The 23,367-nt window shown below is 52.9% G+C and overlaps 1 protein-coding gene and 1 non-coding gene across 2 annotated transcripts in view; one reads left to right on the plus strand and one right to left on the minus strand.

Moving 5' to 3' along the window:
- Nucleotides 1-28: 28 nt before the first annotated feature.
- On the plus strand, nucleotides 29-101 carry TRNAV-UAC (transfer RNA valine (anticodon UAC)). Its single transcript has one exon. It is a non-coding gene; the product is annotated as a tRNA-Val (tRNA).
- Nucleotides 102-1,111: 1,010 nt separating this feature from the next.
- Nucleotides 1,112-23,367, minus strand: part of SFI1 (SFI1 centrin binding protein) — a 44,274-nt gene continuing 22,018 nt past the window's right edge. Inside the window, exons 17-32 of the mRNA XM_061553199.1 lie at nucleotides 23,133-23,228; nucleotides 20,591-20,667; nucleotides 18,311-18,413; nucleotides 16,402-16,498; nucleotides 14,235-14,395; nucleotides 13,549-13,623; nucleotides 13,304-13,378; nucleotides 12,321-12,497; nucleotides 8,396-8,667; nucleotides 6,165-6,362; nucleotides 4,861-5,206; nucleotides 4,174-4,329; nucleotides 3,557-3,674; nucleotides 3,113-3,242; nucleotides 2,095-2,260; nucleotides 1,112-1,877 (exon numbers count right to left, since the gene is read on the minus strand). Of these exons, the coding sequence (XP_061409183.1) occupies nucleotides 1,770-1,877; nucleotides 2,095-2,260; nucleotides 3,113-3,242; nucleotides 3,557-3,674; nucleotides 4,174-4,329; nucleotides 4,861-5,206; nucleotides 6,165-6,362; nucleotides 8,396-8,667; nucleotides 12,321-12,497; nucleotides 13,304-13,378; nucleotides 13,549-13,623; nucleotides 14,235-14,395; nucleotides 16,402-16,498; nucleotides 18,311-18,413; nucleotides 20,591-20,667; nucleotides 23,133-23,228 (2,355 nt within the window). The 3' untranslated portion in view covers nucleotides 1,112-1,769. The remainder of the gene's footprint in view (nucleotides 1,878-2,094; nucleotides 2,261-3,112; nucleotides 3,243-3,556; nucleotides 3,675-4,173; nucleotides 4,330-4,860; nucleotides 5,207-6,164; nucleotides 6,363-8,395; nucleotides 8,668-12,320; nucleotides 12,498-13,303; nucleotides 13,379-13,548; nucleotides 13,624-14,234; nucleotides 14,396-16,401; nucleotides 16,499-18,310; nucleotides 18,414-20,590; nucleotides 20,668-23,132; nucleotides 23,229-23,367) is intronic.

Here is a 23,367-nt window from a genome sequence, read left to right on the forward strand (position 1 = left end):
GACACGTTGGCGAATGCAGGCATCAGCTGGTTCCATAGTGTAGTGGTTATCACGTCTGCTTTACACGCAGAAGGTCCTGGGTTCGAGCCCCAGTGGAACCAACCGATTTTTTTATTCCACTTGCCTTGATTATTAGTGACAATTTTTCCTAAGTTAGGCACGAGGAATGTCAAATCAAAAGTAAATTTCAGGCGTATTTACTTCCCAAGAATCACAGACACCGAATGTCAACTTCTCCGATGCATGGCATTCCTTCGAAATGAACGCATCTTACGCCCCCTGCACGAGCAAACTTGCATTGCATCTCGTCACCCATTATTACCCCCTCGTGGGGGTCTCGTGGGCTCCTTACATCTCGCTCTTTGGACATGTGCTATGAAGGTGGCGAGATGTTAACTCCCTCGCCTGGTATACAGAAGGTCGTGGGGTTTGATCCCGACCCTGACGCCTCGATATTTGGAGTTTGCGTGTCTCTCTTTGGTTGCGTGGGTTTTTTCTTCGAAGTCCTCCGGTTTTTCCCCTCCATATTTCGAATCAACACGCGTTTAGAGTATTTAGCTAATGCAATACATTTCCACGAAATCCACTTCGCTGAACTGTCATTTATGGGCAGATCGCTTCTGAAAAGCGACACAGCACAGGGCCGTTGGCTTGAAAGAGTGGCCTGTTAATTTGTCCCTTTAAGGCCATCGTGTTTTTGACGAATGTTGAGTTTTGTGTTGTGGTTGTGCACCACTGCCAAGAAAGCAGCAGCACCATCACCAAATAATTTGTTTAATTGAGCAGACAAAATGAGGTGGGTTCATGAAACGTGGGCTTTTAGCAAAGCCAAATTATAAGGAATTAACCAGGCTGATGAGATCAGGTCCGTATGCAGGAGGGTGGGCGATTATAGCACACAGCAGGGCTGTGAAGGAACGGTGGTTGCTGTAGGCCCACTCAGAGGCCTTCAACAAACAGAAGATAGACCATAGCAGACGATAACAAGAACGAGTTGAGCTCGCTCCAACAAATGCACCTCTGTTATTGCGAAGTGCAGTGAGATTTGGGCTGTGAATTGTGCATCATAAAGATACTAATCTTGTTAAGAGGAAAGGCTTTCACAGAAACGTGTGTTTTAAGTCAATTTTATTAGCAACGAGAAAACGTATACAGGCACGTAAGTTGTTGCAAAATATGAAAGTGGGTTGATTTACAAAAAATACAAAAACGTGTTTACGCAACAGTATTGAACACATTGCGAGGATTAAACACATATACAGACACTTGACGGCACAACGATGAACCAACATAATCAAAAGCAGTCCCATTCGTAACAAAACTGATAAGTCAACACTTATGGCAACGTAGGAGGGCATCGCCAACAATTAACACACGTGAGTGTGCGTTCATGCATTTTAAATATTCCGCACTCTTTAACTTAAAAAAGGCACCTCAAATACCACAAATCCAATTAAGGCACGACGCTCCCATATGTGCCACAACCGTCGTACGGCGCATCCTCTGGACACCGTCGCATTTTGCGCGATGAAAGCACAAAGCCGCTTCATTATAAACAGCCCGGGGGCCTTGGGCAACCACGCACACGCGATGCTCGTGTAAGATTTGCACTTCTTCTGCGACCGCAGACTTTTTCTCTCGCGGCCGTTACATTTGATTTCTTATTCCTCTTCCTCCACCTCTCCGTCTCCACGGACGACACACGCCGAGCCGCCGCGCGGTCACGGAACGAGGCGGCGGGGGGGGGCGTGAAAATGCCGCTCCGTGCGTCAGACGCCCAGCGGCGCGCTCAGCTGACGCACGCGCGCGACGAGGCGCTCGACGCGCGCGCGGTTCCTCTCCACGAGCGCCGTCTGCCTCTCCACCTCGTGGGTCACCTGCAACCGCCGCGCGCAAGCCGCGGCGTGGGGCAAAACATGCAAATTATCCACGAGAAGGTGGGGGTGGTGGAGGGTTTGGTGGGAAGGGGGGGCCGAAGACCGCTCGGCAAAAAATGTTCCGCATGACTCGCGCCCGTGGTAATGAATACGGCTTTTATAAGAGAGAAAATGTGCAGACGGTGAGGTTTCCCCCCCCCCCCCCCCGATTGCGCACCTCCGCGAGCTCCTGCTGAATTTGATGAGAACTCCCAACAGACTCCTCCTCGCCTGCCGCTGACGCGGCCACCTCCTCCTCTCTCCTCCCCCCGCCTCGCTCCCTCTCGACAGCCTCCACGGAACTCAGCCAGCCTCTCAGCACCGTCGCCTGCCTTTGCAGGGAGCTGGAGGCAAGCGCGCAGAGTGAAAGATGCCGCGCGGTTTACATCAGTCTGAAAAATGAACGCAAATGATATCCGATTTTCTAATATGCATGAGATGTCTGCATAAAAAAGTCGAATCCATTTCGTGCTTAAATAAACATTGAGGCGGAACTCATCTCCTGTTTACAGTCATGAGCCAGTGGTGGAAATTCCACATTCCTCTGGCGGGGTCGAGTCCCTAAATAGGACAACCACATCCCCAGAATGCGGTACTCATTTAATGGAAATGAGCACAAGGGGGGGTGGGGGGGATGGTGATGATGGGCTGAGTAACCCCCCCAACCAGCAGGATATGAACTCCTAACCTTCCGATCACTTTACCATGGAGTGCAATGGCCGGTGCAAGACTAAGAGCACCAGTCCCGTGAGGGCCGTGGACTGGGCGTGTGTGAGAGCCGTGTACTGAGCGTGTGTGAGAGTCGTGGACTGAGCGTGTGTGAGAGCACGCGTCCCAATGAGGGCTGTGGACTGAGCGTGTGTGAGAGCCGTGGACTGAGCATGTGTGAGAGTACGCATCCCAATGAGGGCGGTGGACTGAGCGTGTGAGAGCCGTGGACTGAGTGTGTGTGAGAGCCGTGGACTGAGTGTGTGTGAGAGCCGTGGACTGAGCATGTGTGAGAGCACGCGTCCCAATGAGGGCTGTGGACTGAGCGTGTGTGAGAGCCGTGGACTGAGCGTGTGTGAGAGCACGCGTCCCAATGAGGGCTGTGGACTGAGCGTGTGTGAGAGCCGTGGACTGAGTGTGTGTGAGAGCACACGTCCCAATGAGGGCGGTGGACTGGTCGTTGTGCGAGCACGAGGTAGCGGACGGACCGCAGTCGCGTCCGGTCTTCGTTGTACTCTTCGAGCTCGTTGTGGATTCTCAGCAGCTCGGCCATGTCTAAACTCGCGTCCGCAGATCCGGCTCCCACCTCATCGTCCTCTCCCCATGAGGCCACCCCAGCTGAGCGTAGAGCATGCGACGAGAACACAGACACAACGAGGAAAGAAGTGTTGAACGCAGCCTGGTGGGCAACCGTGGCAAGATAAGCGTGAACGTTTCGTTCAGTAAGTTCGTCTTTTACGCGTAACAGATTGGTATGCATATTTTTTGTGGCAGTTCAATACGCGCACCAGAATGTCTCACCGAGTAATACAATTCAAAACGTGGCATTTACATACGATTTGCCCCAATTGGTTTTATACTTTGCCCCGATCGGTTTAGATTTATACCAAAACGAGTTTGCGAGGGTCTACGTGTGTGTTTTTGTTGTTTACGTTTATGAGCCCCAATCGTGAGATGTTCATCTCCATCATCATCGTCGTCGTCCGTCATCTCACTGGCCTTCTCCGTCACGTGACAATACTTTCCACGACGGTTGCTTTTCGGTACAAACTGCAAACAAAAGAACAAAGGCACAGTCCCAATCAAGCGCATCGCTCGCGCCGCTCCCGGAGAAGACGTAATTAGAGGCGCAACGGTGGCGAGATGTTAACGACCTCGCCTGGTATGCAGGAGTTGGTGGGTTCCATCCCGACCCTGACGCCTGCTGTATATTTGGAGTTTGCATGTTCTCCCTGTTGTCGCGTTGATTTTTCTCCGGGTCCTCTGGTTTTTTACTCCACATTTCGAACCAACATGCATTTAGAGTATTTGGCTATGATACATTTCGACGTGATAAGCCACTTCGTTGGGATGTCATTTGTGGCCAGGTTGCTTCTCAAAAAAGAGCTCCACAGCTCAGTGGGCTTTACCTGGTAAATAAAAATAGTAAATATTTGGCCGATTTTATGTTAATCAGTAGCATAGCTGTCTGAAATTTTATTAAGTTTTAGTAATTAATACGAGCAGGCGGCAGGGGGGGGGTTCTCATCCGAGCTCCATGATGTCAGACCTTCGTTGCTGCCGGTAACGTGAAGGAGGACGGTGGGAGGAGCGGCTCTTTCCAATTTGCCGGAGCTGCGAGAGGGCAGCCGTCCCCAGAGGCGCCCCGGGCTCCCCCCTCCTCCCCTCCTGCTGCATCGGCAATAACCGGCGCCGCTCCCCACGGCTGCGTGCGACAGAAACGCACGCTCACAAACGCTCTCCAAGTGAGAGCACCTCCAGCTCATTTACATTATATAATTGTTGACAATTTAAATGCTTTTATATGAAAATAACATTTCATATATATACACGTTCTTTTTGTTTTTGCAATGATTTACTTTGGTTTAAATATAGCAGTTCTGTTGGCAGGTGGCTGCTTAATATAAGTACACGTACTCTACTTATGAATCGTGCGTCACGTTGTTTACGCGTTTGCTTGGTGTGTTTACTGGATCAATGACTCCTTTGAAAAGAGATCTCTGGTCTCAATTGACTCTCATAATCAGCCATGGTCGATCCACTGCTGGATGAAGGCCTCCCCGTGCATTGCCAATCGTTCACAGTCTCACGATGCAACAATCTACACAGCGCCTATTTCCTTGCTCCATCTCCGCTGCGGACGTAAATGGGCTCTCGAACCGCTTTCTAAATCAAGCTCTCAATCCGTCTGCATCTTGAATGTTACAACGGATCCTTCACGCACGCGACGGCATACCCACGACCGCAGCGGGCCCGAGCCGGCCGGGCCGAAGCCGCTCGGCGCGTGCTGCGAAGAGAGGAGCGATGGAGGCCGAGCGCCGAGGTCCTGCGCCAAACCGGGCCGGCCCAGAGATGTGTCTCCCCGACGAACGGCCGGCAACGAGCCCCAGTCGACCGGAGTCTCCTCTCCTGGTCCGGGGAACGTGGCCACGGGGACGTGACCGGTGCCGTGACTGGTGCCAGAAGAACCCGCACCGGGACCCGAGCTGGAATCCGCACCAGCGGGGGCCTGCGCCAGGGGCCCGGATCGCTCGCCGCACGACACGAGCTGCCCCGCGGGAAGGTGCCGGTCGATGGCCTCGCTGCGGCGACGGCAAGAAACCGCCGCGTTAAGACGGATTCATGGAAACGCAGCCGTAAAAGTCACGATCCATAATACGTCAGCTTCACAATTTTCTCCTTATTCTTTACATTAGCAGCTGTTAAGAGCGAACATTAAAATTAAGCAGCCCTAAGTGGTCCGAGTTAGGGACAGCCAGACGCTGGGGTGGGAGCGTAGCCAATCCCATCATCATTGATAAAATGTCACTCCTTTTCATAAAAGCTTAAACAAGCCATTACTTGGCAAGTTTCAAGTCGGGCGAACGGGGAACTGGAAGGCGCTCGAAATGTCAAAGCGGTGAAGCCGATCCCCCCACGCGTGAAGTCCGTCCGTTGGTGATGGAAACTAATTTGCTTCGTCAAAATGTTTTTTCCGCAGCAGCAGCAGCAAGGTGGGCGAGCGGCGCAGGGGTCTAAACACTTTTTTACCGAGCGCCGAGGCAGCAACGCGAGGATCCTGCGTTCAGGCCACCCGCAATTAAACTGGGTGCTCAAGTGTAGCGAGCCGATGGCCTCAGCCCGGTCACCAATGAGCGCATCGTAAAAGCTACACGCATTATTAACGCTGGCTTTTAACTTAATTCATCACATTCCTGCTGAAGGTACTAAACGCAAATCCTTTCCATTGACAAAGCAAGCAAGCACACTCTGCATGGTTCGTAAACAATGCTCCGCCCCCCCACCCCCTCCAACGTGTAGCTAAAGAAGCCGAACAAAAGGACACAAGGTGACGCACCGCTTGCTGCAGATTGAAAAGGGGCAATGCTTTCACGTCATGACGACTGAAGTAATATAGTCGGTCTAAATATGAGGACAAAAGTATAATGCAGTGACAACAATAGCGGCGGCAGCGGCACAAATGCAACGAAGCAAATTTGGCGGCCCCAAGCCAGCGCGGTGGCCTCTGGGCGAGGTGGCATGCAGGGCCGGGTCCGGTACCTGCGCAGGCGGCCCACAAGTCCGTCTCTCTGCAGGGACTCGAGCAGGAAGGTGGGCCGCCGGGGCTGCGTGCGGCCACGTAGCCGCGGCGGCGGTGACCCGGAGCGGTGGGGCGGCGGCGGCGCTCCCTCGCCGTAACGAGTCTCGCTGCGCGCAATTACGCCGCCCTTCTGTAGCTCGAGAGCCGGGCCGCCACCTCTGACACAGGAATTACGCCGCGGCACAACGCGATGCTTAATATTTATACAATTATAATCTCATTTGAATTGCCCTATTAATGTTTAATGCGCTCATTTCGTATTCCTTTGCCGGACACCACCGCGGAGAGGTTTTTAAGAGGCTTGTGTGTGTGCGCGCGCACGTGTGTTCTTGTGTCTGTGTACGTGTGTGTGTATGGTTTGAAGGCGATCCAGAGCCTGACACCAGGAAAGGCACCGGGCAGAGATGATCTCCCGAGTGAAATGCTGAGGGTGGCTTTTGTGCACAGACTGCCCTACATGTCATCATAACAACAGTCTGGGGACCACTGGACGGGTTCTACAGGATTGAAAGGATGCCCTGGTGGTCCCCCTCTTTAAGAAGGACCGCACAGACAGTAACAACTACAGGGGAATCTCACTCCTCAGTGTGCCGGGAATGGTCCTGACAAGGATTATTCAACATCGCCTTGCTAGGCATGCTGAGTAGAGGCTTGCAGAGCCCCGGTTTCAGGAAAGGGCAGTCCAGCACAGATGCCATATTTTCTGTCCGTCTGCTACAGCAGAGGTATAGGGAATTCCAACAAGACCTACATCTCTGCTTTATTTACCTGGTCAAGGCCTATGATCATTAAGGATCTTCATGATGGTGAGTGGGCCCGGGTAAAACTACGTGGCCGGGAATCAGAGCCATTCCCTGTACACCTTGGGGTGCGACAGGGATGTCCTCTGGCTCCCGCATTATTTAACATCTATTTCGACCACGTAGTTCGTGAAGCCTTCAGTAGCTGTACCGGAGGAATTTCCATCTGGTACAGATACAATGGGAGGCTGATCGATGCCCGGGTGCGGTCAAGGGATGGCTCCCTATTGCTCAACCATGTTATGTATGCCGATGATCTGGTAATTGCTGCTCACTCAGAGGAGGAGTTGGAGGCGCTACTGCTGAACCTGGAGCTTGCCACGAAAGGGTGGAGACTTACCATCAGCCCCACCAAAACTAAGCACCTGCCTGGGTATTTTGTACCATCGGACACTCCACCCCCACAAATCCCAATTGGTGATAGGGCAGTTGTGGAGAGAGTGGAGAGTTTCCCATACCTAGGCAGTGTGCTCATGATTGGCTCCGCTTTAACAGCAGAGGTCTCACTCCGAATCAGTCGAACGGCATTATATTTTCATCAGTTGCGTAACGCTGTGTGGAAGCTACCTGGTCTGTCGCTCCGCATGAAGCTTCAGGTCTTCTCCGCCACAGTCATTCCTTCCTTTCTCTACGCTTGTGAAACGTGGACCCCCCTAATGGAACATCTTTGCCGGTTAGAAACATTTAGGCTGGCCTGCCTACGATCCATCCTGGGTTTAACCAGGCTAGAATGTGTGTGGAGCTCACAAATCCTTGAAAGATCTGGACAAAGTCCCATCGGTGAGCTCCTTCGGCAGGCAAGGCTGCGCTGGCTGGGCCATGTAGCCCGCATGCCCAGCCACCGCATGCCTAAACAGCTTTTGTTCGGCCGAATTGAGACTAAACGGGCGCGGCACGGGCTAGAGAAGAGATGGAGTGATGTGGCACAGGAGGATGTGGAGCTGAGTGGACTTGCCAATGACTGGTACCAGTGGTGTCAAGATCAGCCTCTGTGGAGGAGGCTCGTGAAGGACGCTACTGGGCAGTTGGAGGCAGTCGCCCTCCAACAACAACGGAGGGCGGAGGAGCGACGCTCACAACAAAGAGCGGAGCGCCGGGTGGCTAAAGCACAGCAAGTTGGCACAGTAGGGGGCACAGGTGGTGCATCAGCCAGTCGTCTCAGTCTGGGTCTGCCCCGTGACCTCCTGCCAGCGGGCGTTGGACACTTCACGTGGCCTCAAGGTGCACATAGCCTGGCACAAGCGTCGTGGTGATGTCACTGCCACTTAGTGGCGAATGGCGGTTTTGTTGTGCATGTGTGTACGTGTATGTATAAACGTATATGTGTATGCTTGGTAATGGGTGCGTATGCGCTTTTGTGTGTGTGTATGTGCGCGTGCATCTTTTCTCACAGAGCCTCGACGCTAAAGTGGACCGACGAAGACGCCAGGGGACGACAGTTGCTCCTCACAGGGCCCTGTCTCCTCGTGCCGCCACCCATCGCTCCGGCCAGCTGCTCGGCTGGACTCATCAGGTCAAAGGTGACGGTCTTCTTCTTCTTTGTCGTCGCCGCGGCAACGGATGGGTCCTCCGCTAGGCGGGCACAGAGCTCCCTGTGCTCCAGAGTCTTCCTTCTCCAGCGCAGCGCACAGCGGTGTACGAGCTGGTGCACGCTGTACACGCTCTGACACACGCGGGCGAGACGGCAGGCGGGCGGGCGGCTACGACAATGGCCAGAGAACTGAGCCAGCACCGCTGACATCCTGGGTTCACAATTTACTATCACTCTGCTTGTTTGCCAAGGAAAGTGTCACCGAGTCTCAACTCTTTTCCAGGAGGGTCCTGGCAAGTTGCTCTGTGTAATGCCAAAATAATTTGCAGGTAATATTTCAGCATTGGGATGTTTTGGCAAATACCAGTTAGATTTCTTGTTTTTATAACAAAAAATTGGCTTTGGGAGGAAACCAGAAAACCCAGAGAAAACCCATGCAGAAAATGAGCGCGAGTTGGGAATCGAACCCAGACGCTTATTGCTGTGAGGCACAACCTTGGTTTACCACTGCACCACCCTGGCGTCTACATGGGTATGAACTGCGATTAAAGAGGATTCTCAAGTCTCTCTCTCTCTTTTTCTTAGGGCATCCGAAGAGCAAACGATATAATATTACGACTGAAACATAATTACTTGCTTCGTTGTGGATAAAATAACAAAATAAATAAGCAGGCAAAACGCCCCCTTTCGCTGAATGCCGAATCCGGTCCAGCTTTTGCTCGTGCTAAATCAAGGCTGCTGAAATTACGCACCCCCAAAAGGCTATGGGGGAGGGGGGGAGGAGAAAATAGTCCGGAGATTTATTTTGTTAAACATTGGAACGGTGTGCCGAGTCTGATATAATCCACCCGATGCCATCAGGCGTTACTCACGCGGAGCGTCCGTGCGTCCTGTGTAAGCGGTTTAATGGGGCAGTGGTCGGTCATGTGATGATATGATCGCACTTCAACACATTCACAATAAGGCGACTATGTTCCTAAGTGTCGCGAGTTCATGGTCGTAGGCCTGGTCACCAATGACCACACAAATTAATAAAATAAATAAATAATCACAATGAGGTTTTTCACTCATCTGAGAATTAAAAATATTGGTTCGAATGCCATGTGTCAAACATCTGAAGCATGGCAATCGAACCACACATGCATACAAAGACAAAGATCCCCCGTATAGCCTTAACAGACTGTTGGAGCAAGTGCTGTTAGCGAGCACCTATGAAGGCCGGGATGGTACACTAGGGGGTTGGTGGCCAGCACCACATCAGGCCGCCTTTGTCTCCCTTGTAGTAATGTTTTTACGCATTGCAGTAGGTACTCATTTGAGGCTGAGCCGACCTAGGGGAGGCCCAGAACCGGTTCAAATAATCGTCATTGGTGTTAGCTGTGAGCGGAAATCTAAATCGGGTCGTCGGGTTCATAGCGCGGCGCGCCAACCGCTACACGACCACTCCCCACATCTCAAACATTTGACACATGGAAGTTGAACCATGCATGCACACACAAACATACACACACACGTGTGTGGGAAAGCACATCCTGAAGCGTGTGGAAAACAAAGATCACTCTCAGCAGTGGCTCCATGGAGCCTGCTTCCGTGGGCTATTCTCTCCGACAGAAATCCGAACAGACCCTCGGTCACACGACGACGACGACAGCTGACAGCTCAAATGAAATAAAAACCGAAATATAAATAAGAAGACAAACAATGGATAGAGTTACACACAAGCCACCAGGGCAGCAATCGGAGACTGAGTGCTCGCGTTTACACACCGAACCGCGTCAAGCATCCAGCTTGCGCCGTGTACATAATCACACGTGTATATAACTGCGCAAATAAAGCTTTTACGCTACAGCTTTACACACACACAGACACCGGGTAACAGGGACACCCGCTGCCAAATCACGGCACGGCCGAACATCCTGCGCGCTACACCGTATCCACGCATCCCCCAGCACTCGCTTCCCTTTGATTTAGCGCTGCACTGAAACGGCACAAAATAATTGATCAATTCTTTATTTCAACATTGATTTTCATATCAAGCACAATAAAAGTGGCGCTAAATTGTATGAATGGCTTATTACGGCGCTCGCTGGGGCCAGTATAAATAGACACGGGGCTAAATACGCAGACGGGAACCCAATCGCTCCCGCGATCTTCGCATCCCTGGCAACGGGAGGAGGAAGAGGAGGAAATCACACGCAACGTGGCCTAACAGATGCGCCGGCGGCATCTTCACCGTAAATATACACCAGGGATGAGTCTCGGATTAAATAATTTCGGATTTCGGATTTTTATTGACAATTTTATACCCTTACCAAAAAACGTTGAACTTTTCAGATGATGTCCCTTTGTGTGCCAATTGTGAAAGGTGATCGCATTGACAACAGTCACGTCACCCGATGGACACCTGACACCAGGCTCAGGTGGGAGAAGCACGGACGTCATTGATTGGTGTCACGTCACGTCTGCGCCGTTCCCACTTCCGGCCGTCGGATCACTCCGAAACACAGAAATAACAACATTCGGATCGTCCCAAATATTCTTATTGAGGCTCGATTTTGCAATTCTTTAGAATAATTTGAAAATCGCGAGCACTTCCTTAACACACGCTAAATTCAGGGTGATGACTTTTAGTTTTCTCAACAGCTGATTGGATTTTAAATTTCGATTTAAAGCTTTCGTAACTGCAGGGATTTATATTCTTGGTTCTTTCGGTGAAGTCACGTAAAAGGGAAATAATAAAAAATAAAATTCTCACGACGTTTCGATTGCAACACAAGCAATCATCATCAGGTGTGAAAACCACAACAAGAACATTTTAGAAAAAACCGCCACTTTTTTCAAAAATGTTCTTGCTGTAGTTTATTAATTCCCTTCTACGTGAATTTACCGAAAGAACCAAGAATATAAGCTGATTGGATGTTGTGAAAGCGACGGCTTAAAATCTTACAGAGGAAAGCGACCGAAGATCGACTAAGTGCAGCACTCAGAATGGTGGCAGGGGTGCAGAGGCTTTCAGACAAAATGTTGTTTCTCTGTATAATTGATTCCGATTATTTTGTCGGAAGAGAGGATATCTGGCGGAGGCTAGAAAGCATTGGGCGAGGTGTGGCGGCATCAACAGCTTTGGCCGCAATGACACCAGGATGTGTATTTTATACGTGGTATCTATACATCGATCACCCGGTGTATTCTGGCCAAGGCACAGGTGAGGGAGGCAGATTGAGTTGCTTGCGAATGACTGAGCCGCCCCCTGCTACAGAAGGACGCACGCCCGCTGCTTCAAAACCACGTCTTGAGATGCGCTCGCATTCTCACACTGCAAACGCGTCGTCGTGATGGACAGGTCTCCTCACCTGTGAAGGTGCGCCGCCAGATCGAGCACCCTCCACGTGCGAGGGATTACAAGTCAGCCTCTCACACGTGCAAGGGATTACAAGTCAGGCTCTCACACGTGCGACGGATTACAAGTCAGCCTTTCACACGTGCGAGGAATTACAAGTCAGGCTCTCACACGTGCGAGGGATTACAAGACAGCCTTTCACATGTGTGAGGGATTACAAGTCAGGCTCTCACCCGTGCGAGGGATTACAAGTCAGGCCCTCACCCGTGCGAGGGATTACAAGTCAGGCTCTCACACGTGCGAGGGATTACAAGTCAGGCTCTCACACGTGCGAGGGATTACAAGTCAGCCTCTCACACGTGCGAGGGATTACAAGTCAGGCTCTCACACGTGCGGGGGGGGGGGGGGGGCGGCGGGGGTCAGGACTAGGGGGCCGGCTCCTCACCTGCGCGTGCCTCGCTGCCACGCGGCGCGAGCGCTCGTGCGCCGACTGGGCGGCGTGGCGGAGCAGCTGGGCCGCGCCGTCCCGCAGGAGGTGGCGCCGGTACGTCTCCATCGCCAGGGAGAGACGCACGCGCCGGCGAGCCCGCTCGCGCGTGAATGCCACCCACGCGACCAGCACCTGGCGGAGACCGTCGCCACAGGGGGTCACAGGTGCGCGATGACCCGCTGCCCCCCCCCCAGCCCAGGCCGGTGACGCGGGCCGAACGGCAGTGCGTTCTCCGCCGCTCGTTGCAGAGGTTTGTGGTTCAAGACCCCCGTGGCCGCCCTGGTTAAGATCAATTTGCGCAATTCGGTTGCATCCAAGCGAATCGCTCGTCTGTGGACATCTTCTCTACAACCAGTTGCGACAAGGTGCACAACCGGTTTGCTGGCAGTAGAAATGGACCCGGCTTTCATGCATCCATCATTTCGGCGATTTGGAGCGAGGCATTTCATCGCTGCGTGACACACACTTTAGCGAGCTCCAATTGGTCGTCACGACCCTGAACACGCCGTTTAGTTTTCCTCTTGCGCAACCGCTCGCTCTGATGCGGACAAAGCGGCTGCGGGGGCGACGATTACGTTGGGCGATGTCAAGAGCAGTTTGTTTTCACAACCGATTGCTCAGGCACGGTGGCAAGATGTTCACTCCCTTGCCTGGTATGCAGGAGATCGTTTGTTCAATCCTGGAGTTTGCATATTCTCCCCCGTGGTCGCGTGGATTTTTATCCGGGTCCTCCACGTTGTAAAAACGTGCATGTCCACATGATAAGCCACTTCTTGAACTCTCGCTTCTGAAAAAGAGCTATACAGCTCAGTAGGCTTTTACCTGGTAAAATAAAGATCGTTTATAGTTTTATAGGCGCGGGCATGGCCGCGTGGTGCGGCGCACACTCCGTTCTCCTGGCAGAATCCCGATAAAAAATAAAAAACTCAGCTCCTCACCTTTCCCTGCAGCACGAGCGACCAGTGCCAGAGCGCCACGCAGGTCAGCGTCGCCTCCGCCCTGCGCTCGGACAGCTGCGGCAACAACAACAACAACAAACAAGACGAGACTCCCCGTTAATCTCGCGGAGAGCCGCTCCATGCCCCCCCCCTCCCCAGGGTGCACGAGGGCTGACGGGGCACGCCGAGGGCCGACGGAGCGGTGCCGCAGGCCGCGTGCGGTGCTGCGAGGCACGAACCCTCACCCTGTGGCTCCAGATCGCGAAGTACGTGCGGGAGAGACGCGCGGAGAGCAGCCACTCGCTCCGTCGGTGCAGCAGCTGCATTCCAAACGGCAACGTGCAGGCGGTACACACACAAAGGACCTCCGATTAGCACGGTTGGTTACGTACGGTGCAAAAGAAGTTCAACATGCATACATACAGCACACACCACCATCGTCATCGTCGTTACCAGCCACAGTCTCCCCACTGCAAGGTGAAGGGCTCCCCATGCCGTCGCAATCTCTCAGTTTTTGCGATGATTACAGCGCTCCATCTCCACGGTGGATGTACTCTCAGGCGAGATTCCTTCTTTGGCTTACACAGTGATTAGTTCCTTTGTCTGACACAGTGGTTAGTCGCTACAGCCTTCCATGTGCCTCCATGTGGAGGCTCTCGTGCCTTCATCAAAGCTTTAACAGCCTCTTGGGCCAAGTGCTGTTGGCGAGCGCCTACCATCATGGCACACGGAAAGGTGGTGTGGCTAGCAGTGGTGACGTTTACACACCGTACCAGGTACTCATTTAAGGCTGAGTCGACCTAGGGAGAAGGCCCAGGATTGGTTCAAATATTCACCGGTGTTATTGGCCGTGACCGGGCATCGAATTCGGCTGCGCTAACCATGACACTACTGCTCCAAAACAAAATCACTCCACCCACGAGCTACTAACCGTCTTGCGGATGCACAGCGTGTGGTGACTCAGCCACGCCGCCAGGCCTCGGCCCAGCAGCGCCCGCCGGCCGTGGTGGTCCGCCTGCTCGGCCGCCCTGCGTTCCCGCGCCGCGGCCGCGAGCCGCAGCCTCCATGACCCAAACCGCCGGCGCAGCGTCACTGGCGGAGGCGAAGGAGGTTAAAAGCAGCGTTAATTTTGTTCATGAAATTAGCGACGACAATATTCGTCAACTAGGTGTTGAGTCGACGTTGACCGGGAGTGGATGAAACGCATCGGGCGTCCAAAGACGGCTCCCACCGCTGCCCACTGCGCACGAGAGCCCGACTGTGCCGAGACAAAACAATCGAGACACAGACTGCGGTAAGCCAGCGTCAACAGAGACCTCAGTGCACTGAGCGAGACCAACAATGGTAACCGGCTGTACGTGTATGCATACAAAAAATAATTACCAAGTTCAATGAATGACTGACATGACAATAATAGGGGAGGAGGGGGATTGGTGACATTTACACACCACACCATGCACTTATTTTAAGGTGGAGTTGACCTAGAGGAGGCCACGGGCCAGTTTAGATATCACCAACACAATAACTAAGGGGAATCAAATATTGGACTACTTAAGTCAACTAGACTAAGATAATGACTCCACAGATTAATATTTGAGTAAAACTGCAGAGCTTGTCATTTCCTAGATTATGACAATGATGAAAGTAAAACAAGCAGATCACAGTGACATTGGGAAACCCACGAATGCTCAAAAACGAGAAATGTTTTTTGGGCAACGTCAACTCCACTTAGCGTCAACGATCGTGTGCCACGGTGGCGAGATGTTAACTCCCTTGCAATGTATGCAGGAGGTTGTGGGTTCCATTCTGACACTGACGGTTGTATATTTGGAGTTTACATGTTCTCCCTGTCGTCGCGTGGATTTTTCTCCGGGTCCTCCGGTTTTTCTCTCCACATTTAGAAACGTTCGTTTTGAGTATTTGGCCGTTGCTATACATTTACACGTGATACGCCACTTCGTTGGGCTATCATTTGTGGTAGCCAGGTCGCTTCTGAAAAAGAGCTACATAGCTCAGTGGGCTTTACCTGTTAAAATAAAAAATTGTTTCAGTTCAGACTCCAAGTCTCGCGTCAAGTGTGTGACGAACCCATGCGACATGCAACTCCCGAGTCTCGCAGTGACAGAAGTAACCGAACACAGTGCCCAGAGTAGATCTCCGCGGCATTGTTGCCAGGTTCAAAAATATTCCCCTCGAGTACCCGATTAGTGCGGCCGAGATGCTAGCAGTCACGGATAAAAATCATTCGCAGGCTGCTTCAAAGTGGCGGGTATGGCGTGGCTGCCGCCCGTATGATGCCGCATCTGGCCGCGAGCCATCGGATCTTGACCCCTGCCCTACCGAGTACGGAATGAAATGACGGCAAGGCAAGGCAAGGCGGCGTTACTAAATAAATGACCTCGAATATAACAAGTGTCCAAACACAAAATCTTATTTTCACGGAAATATTAGTCTACCGACATTTTATTCTCGCCTCCAGGAGGGGCTTTTGAAGTTTCAAAATAATTGGTTTAAGTGAAAGAAAGCAGGAATGAAAATAAAAAAAATCCACTGACGCTAATGGAAAACCGCAGCAGAAAAATGATAAATTCCCTGGGTCCGACCGAGCGCCGAATAAAGACAGGAATTGTCTGCTTCTACATCAACATGGAGTGGATTTACTGCGCACGTTAAATCATGGGTAATGATTTTTCACACGGCCTTTGACAAAAAAAACACCCGGCGTTCGCCCCATCTCATCACATCTTGGAAGCTAAGTCGGGCAGAGCCTGACCACGTATACCAGGTGTTACAGATCGACTGGACTACACGCTACGGAGCAGGGGGCAGTGCGGCAAAAATATATTTCTTGTGCTATACGTACACGCTCTCCTGTACATGCTTGCCGCCTTCAAAAACCGACACTGACCAGCGTGGCGAAGTATGGTCAAATATCCCACATGACCGGCACGGCGGTGGGAGGTGGGATGGACCTCATCCAGCAGTGGACACGCGGGAAGGTTACGTGCGCAAGCGATATTTCACGCCGCTCGTCCGATCGTTCCCTGCCGGCGCTTCAGTTTGCCGTCGTGTGTGACGGGGGGGGGCAAGAGACGTACGCAGGACCAGCCGACTCTGCGCCCACTCCAAGCGGGCACGGGTCTCCTGCTGGCGTCGCACGCGCACCACCGTCGCATCGCGCCACTCCCGCAGCGCCTGCCAGCGGCGCACGCACACACAAGACAAAATGTCACCCATATAGCCTTCGCAGACGAGACGGGCAAGTGCTGTCAGCTATGAAGGCTAGCACGGCGCATAGAGGGAGTAAGCGGCGAGCATGCCCCACGCCCAGCCACATTCGTCTCCCCCACTGGTGACGTTTACACACCACACCAGGTACTAATTTAAGGCCGTGTAGACCTAGGGAGGCCTAGGACTGATTCAGACATCACTCGGAGCATTAACGCTAGCCGTGAGCGGGAATCGAACTCGGGTTTCCGGGCTTGTAGGGCAGTTCTACTACATAACTAGACTATGCTCCCAATACAAAACAAAAAATCTCACCTATTGCCATAAAAGACTGTTGGGGAGATGTTATTGACCAGCTATTCAAGTCAGCCCAGTGCTGGCTGAGGTGGTGTACACAGCATCACACACGACCACCTTTGTCTCCCCAGTGCTGATGTTGATCTAGGAGAGTGCCAGTACCGGTTCCGCTAACCATTCCTAATTTTGGCAAAGGCCAGAAATCGAACTTGGGTCTCTGGGTTCGTAGCACAGCGCGCTAACCGCTGCACCACCACTACCCCCCCCCCACGCACATAAACGACAGCGATAAATCAGTAGCTCAGTGCGCTAATCACTGCGCCACCGCGCCCCAACGTGTGCACACATGCACACACGCACGCACACACACAGTGCATACTCATCCCTCCTCCCCCTCCAACAAAGGCCGCTAGCAGCAGCTGTCTTCACTGGGCACCGCAGCTTTTATGTTCCCGGTTCCCCCCGTGGTGTGAGCACTGATTAAACGCAAGCGACTCTTGCGCAGATTGATTGTTGCACGGAGCTGCCTGTTCCATTCGCTCACTGATGGATGGAGCGGCGCTGCCTAACCCGGAGGTCACGACCAAAGAGAGGGGGGTTCACGGGGTCGTTAGGGTCGCCAGCTGGATCGCGGCCACCGCTGGAATAACGAGGCCCGGGGGGATCGATATCGACGTTTCGAGGACGTCGATAAAGAAAAAAAATAAAGTGCACACAAATTCTCAGAGCAAAATTCTTATTTTTTTCAAGCCGATCTTTTTGTTGTTTGTTTCTTTAGTATTTACACACTTGCTGAGCGCCGGCCCACAAGGCCCGATATATCAAGCGGTCAGGAACAAACAGCACGATTAGCAAAGTTTAAATAATTTCTATACATGCAGATGTTTTACGAATCGAGCAAGGCTATTATACAAGTGTGGGAAAAAGAGACAAGGATGGGAGGGATTGCAAAGTGAAAAGATAATTGTTGCGACCTGCGTGGTGGCAGCTGATCACTGCACGGGTGATGTATTTGGAGCTTTACGCACACTTTCTTGTAGAATCTCGCGACACAGAATCAGCTACTGGTTGGAGTCACGGCGCGATTCACTCTGCGAGCAGCATGCAGCACGATGCGTGCCACAACCTCGCAGCGGCTACTACGCCGCACTCCCAACCTGGAGACCCAAGTGCGATTCCCAGCCACGGACGGCTTAAATCAGCCGCGAGTGTGGCCAGCACCACGCTCAGCCCCCTTTGTCTCTGCACGAGGTACTCATTTTAAAGCCGAGTAGATCTAGGGGGCCGGTTTGGATAGCCATCACACCGATGTCGGCTGTGAGTGGAAATCGAACTCGGGTCGGCCGGTTCATCGCGTAGCGAGCACGCACACACTCACGCGCACGCACACACGCACGCACTCACACACATGCGCACTCATGCACACACGCGCGCGCACACACACGACCGTAGACACACTGACGCACACGCGCACTCACGCACCCGCTTCGCGAGCACCCGCTCGTAATGCTGCTGCGCCTCCGTGGTGAGCAGCCTCTCTTGCTTGCCGGCGAGCGCGTTGGTGTGCCAGGCAAGGACGGCTCGCCTGCGAGTGACAGAATCAAAAACAACACGAGCTCAACGGAAAATCATAAAAACCCGGCAACGACCGACGACGAGAAGCGAAACCGCGACGTTGGCCGCGTTTCCACGTCCGTCGCTTTTTGAGCACAGAACAGAAAGAACGAATAACAAAAAAAAATCCCGAAATTAATGGACAGGACGCGCGCGCGAAAAAACACACGAGCGGACGGGGCTTGATGCGGGACGCCTCATTCGCGGCACGGCCCCGCGGAGTTAAGGGGGTCACGGGCGATGGCTCCCGCCGGCCGGGGCGAATCGGCAGCGCAGGTGTAATGCGTTGTGACAAACCCCGAGGGCCCCGTTGTGTTTTTTTAATGGTGCCTCGCTCAAGTTCTCTTCCGTCGTTTTGTTGCTTAATAAATAACAATCCCAACCGCGGCTCCCTCGACGGCTACAGGCACCCTCGGAAGGAAAGGGAAAAAAAAAGATAAATAGGTAAATAAATAAAAACGCTGTTCCTGCGCTGGGCTCGCATGCTGCTTAAACGACGCACACGCGGTGAGGGTGGCGGCTACCGGTTAACCCAACAACACCCGGGTCTGTGCCGTGATCTCCTGGCTGTAGCGAGCCTTCCAACCACGCCTCGGGAGTGAGCCTTGCCTCGCACGAGCTCCGTGGTAATATGACCCAGGAGGACTTTTGGTGGATTGGCCACCAACCCTTGGCCTTTACACAGCCCAGTTATGGCCGCATACCCCTGGTTCTCTTTTATCTCCTCCACTTTACACGCACGTCATTATTGACGCGTCTACTTATTTATGTGCTTTACCGGCAGTGATAATCCACATATAAATGCATACTGTGCAAGTCACAGATGTTACATGTTAAAGGCGTGTGTGTACGAGTAGCCATGTCATGATGTTCATGTGCCACATGTGTCCCAAGTGACACCCAGAACGCACTTGGAAGTAAAGACGTTCCATCTCTGGGGGCATTTCCAGGTGAAGCATTGAAGATACAAGAAAAAAGCAGAAAAAAATATTTGCGAAACTCCCCAACGCGATGGGCTGCCACTTGATCAAGAGCTGACAGTACAGCAAGTAGGTTTGTGAACCCATCTGTGCGGACTCCATGGCGTTATTCCCTATGCGTAGACAATATACATTTATTTTTTAACGGGCATTCTGGTTTCATCCCACAAGCAAAACACTCCTGACGCAAGGAACTGGCCCAACGTCTCAACTGCCAAGACTTAGCGAGGCTTTTCCTGGACAAATTCAATTTCCATATCGATTTTGTTTTTTTTAAACAAAAACGCAAGATTTGCAAACGCCACGGGTTTTGAGCTTCCCCTACCAAGAGTTAAAAATAAACGCCCGCTACTTCACGCAGAAGACCTTCCCGCCACCGCAACACGACACCGACTAATTTTATACCTTGTGTGCGGGTGCGTGTGTGTGTGCGCGTGTTCCAGTTCGTGGTAGTGTAGCGGTTAGCGGGCTGCGCTACGAACCCGGCGACCCGAGTTCGCTTCCCGCTCATGGTCAACACCTGTGACGATTATCTGATTTTGGTTCAGGGCCTCCCTGAGGTCGAATCAATCTCAAGTGAGGACCTGGCGCGGTGTGTAAACAATGCAACGGGGGAGACAAAGGTGGCCGGGTGTGGTGCTGGCCACCCACTCCCTCGTGTGCCGTGCCAGCCTTCTAAGGTGCTCGCTGGCGAGGTCTTTGTGTGCTGTAATTGACATTTGAGCATGTCTGACGCATGTGCTGAATTTCTCGACAAGACAGGAGAGAAGCCACAGAGTCGTGAGGAAGAGAACACAGCAGGCAAGAGTCGTAGATAAGAGTCGGCAAACAACGGTTGCGCTTGGATGGGGGGGGGGTCATGTGTGCAGGATGCGGAGAAGAGGGCCGACTGCCGGAAGAGGCAGTGGAGCGGTCCCCACGAGCCCGACGGCCAATGGGAAGCCCTAGGAGCAGATGGCGGGAGACTGTGAGGGCAGACCTCGACGGTCGCGGGTCACTGTGGGACCTGGTGGAGGGGATAAAGCGTTGGCGTGGTGTGGTGGTGGTGGCGGCGGCAGCACCGTGAGTGGCGCAGCACCGCGTCATGCCGTGTTTGCACGACGGCGCTGGCTCGCTGGCTCGCTGGCTCGCTGGGAGAAGGGGGGGGAGGCGACGATGCCCCACGTACCGGAGCTCGCACCGCTGATGCCGCTGCTCTCTGACGCGCACCTCTTCCAGCACGGCCAGACGATCGGCGTGCTGGCGCTGTTCCATCGCCACATATCCAGCACACGCACACACACAAGGATCATCCCATGCACACACGCAGAAGCACATTTACACGCATGCACATACAGGGACCTACACACACAAAATTTACAAAAAACAAGACAAGGAGCTCCATATAGCTTTAACAGACTGTTGGAGCAAGTGCTGGTTCTTCATAGCTGCTAACAGCACTTGCTCCAACACAAATGTACACACGAAGACAAAAATCCCCCGTATAGCCTTAACACGCTGTTAAGGTGCTCATACATATGAAGGTCAGCACAGCACCCGAGGGGGTGGGAGGCCAGCACTACGCCCGGCCACCTTTGTCTCCCCAGTGGCGATGTTTTTACACATCGCACCAGGTACTAATTTGAGGCCGAGTCGATCTAGGGGAGGCCCAGGACTGGTTCAGATATTCGTCACTGGTGTTGGCTGTGAGTGGGAATCGAACTCGGGTCGCCGGGTTCGTAGCATGGCGAGCTAACCGCTACACTGCCATTCCCCACACACAGACACAGAGACAAAGATCATCCCATGCACACACGCATAAGTGCACACAGATGCACAAAGACAAGACATCCCTCGTGTAGCCTTCAAACAGACTGCTTGAGGAAGCGCTGGTGCCGGCCACCCACCCCCTCGTGTGCCGTGCCGGCCTTCATAGGCGCTACTCGCTAACCCCACCTGCTCGAACACAAATGTACACACAAAGGCAAAAATCCCCCGTATAGCCTGTAACAGACTGTTGGCGCAAGAGCTGTTAGCGAGCACCTATTAACTCGAGAGACAGGCATCCCACACCGGGATGCCTGTCTCTCGAGTGCTGCCATACTGCAGCATGTACTCATTTAAGGCTGAGTGAACCTAGGGGTGGTAAGGCCCACTGAGCTACATAGTTCTTTTGCAGAAGCGACTTGGCTATCACAAATTATAGCTCAACGAAGTGGCTTATATCACGTGGACATTTATAGCAGTCAAATGCCCTAAACGCACGTTGATTCTAAATGTGGAGGGAAAAACCAGAGGACACCGAGAAAAATCCACGCGACTATGCGGAGAACGTGCAAAATCCAAATATACAGGCATCAGGGTCAGAATTGAACACACGACCTCCTGCATACCAAGTGCGGTAGTTAACATCTCGCCACCGCGGCCACCATAGCATTCAAGTGGCGTCCCGATCCATAACCATTGACGGCTGATACCACCAACATCAGCTGGCACGCAAGGCAGCAATCAGTCAGTCGTTGTAACTTCCCACTTCAGAGAACATGAGTTCAATTCCACTCTCGGGTCCACTCAACCCCATCATTCCGCACGGGACACCGAAGCCACTACCCCAACGAAGTGGGAGGTCACCAGCGGTCACGCGAGGCAACAACCTGTGCTCATCAATGGCAGCGTGGAATGTTCCGACACTGGATTCAGAATCGCCAAATGCAGACGGGACACTGCCCGATCCCTCGCGAGCGCGACTTATTCTGTACCTGCTCGACATACACGGGCAGTGCGGTGTTGAGCGGCGACAATCCACGTACGTACACACACGCACACACAGACACGTCTGAATAGGAGGTTTATGGGCATCACAAAAGGGGCTTGGCGATATCCCACTCTGCCCGTGCGGCGAAGCAACAATTAGAGGAGCGCTAAATTTATTATTCCAGTGCCGCGCCATTGAAAATTGGCAGCGGTTGACCAGTCATCTGCGCGCTAACGAGCACTAATGAATTAAAAGGCATTTCGATGCAAATTCAACTCGGGCCGCCCAAAGACTTCGTTTTTTTATTCGCGCAGCGCCGCCGCGCTTCTGGCCGCGCCAAATCCCGAGCGCGAATCGCCGGCCCTCGGGCAGAGCGAGCCACGGGAATTCGTGAAGATGGGGTGGGGGGGTAGTAGGAGGGGGGGAGGGAGTAGGGAGGGGGGTCACATGACAGTCAACCGAGTCACATGACAGCCAACCGAGTTCCATCAGCTGGCACGCACGGCAGCCAGGTTGGCGGTAGCCAGTCAGTAGTCGGAACTCCCAGTTCAGAGAACATGAGCTCAAATCGCCGCTATGGTCAACTCAATCCCATGCTGATGGGAGGTGCTCAGGATTTCACACCTCCAATTGGCACGGTTGGCTACGTACGGTGCGAAAGAAGTTCAACATACGCACAACGTACGTACATACGTGACAGCCAACCGAGTCATGTGACAGCCAAAAAGACCATCATGTGACCCCCTGCCGCCACACGAAAGCATAAATACCATGAGCTCCGTCCGTCTGTCCGTCGAGTTGGTGGGGGGGGGGCCATGATAACGCTCATTAGAGACGAACCACTGTTAAATTACACTTTAGTGTAACGCCGCGTTTCTATTCGGAGCTCTCCCCACAGAAAAGCGAGCGAATTGATCAAAGTGTTGCACAAAATCTGGGAGACACAAAACCAGTGCTAAAAGGCCACTTTGCTCACCTTCCACGCCGCCACGTGCAGCTGCAACAGCTTGAGTCTGCAGTGCGAGTCGGCCCGAGCGAGCGAGTCTCTCTTCTCCTTCTTACGCCACACAAACTGAAACGACGGGGGGGTTAGCGGAGCGGAGCGGCGGGGAGACAGGAGGGGAGAAGGGGAGCACAAATTTACTCTCGTAATTAACTCCAAGGAGCCTGCAACGTTTCTGCGTGGGCGTTTTATTGCGTTTCGTTTTGTT

The sequence above is a fragment of the Lethenteron reissneri genome, chromosome 17, assembly GCF_015708825.2.
Source record: "Lethenteron reissneri isolate LAM-NWPU_2019-01 chromosome 17, ASM1570882v1, whole genome shotgun sequence".
Lineage (NCBI taxonomy): Eukaryota > Metazoa > Chordata > Hyperoartia > Petromyzontiformes > Petromyzontidae > Lethenteron > Lethenteron reissneri.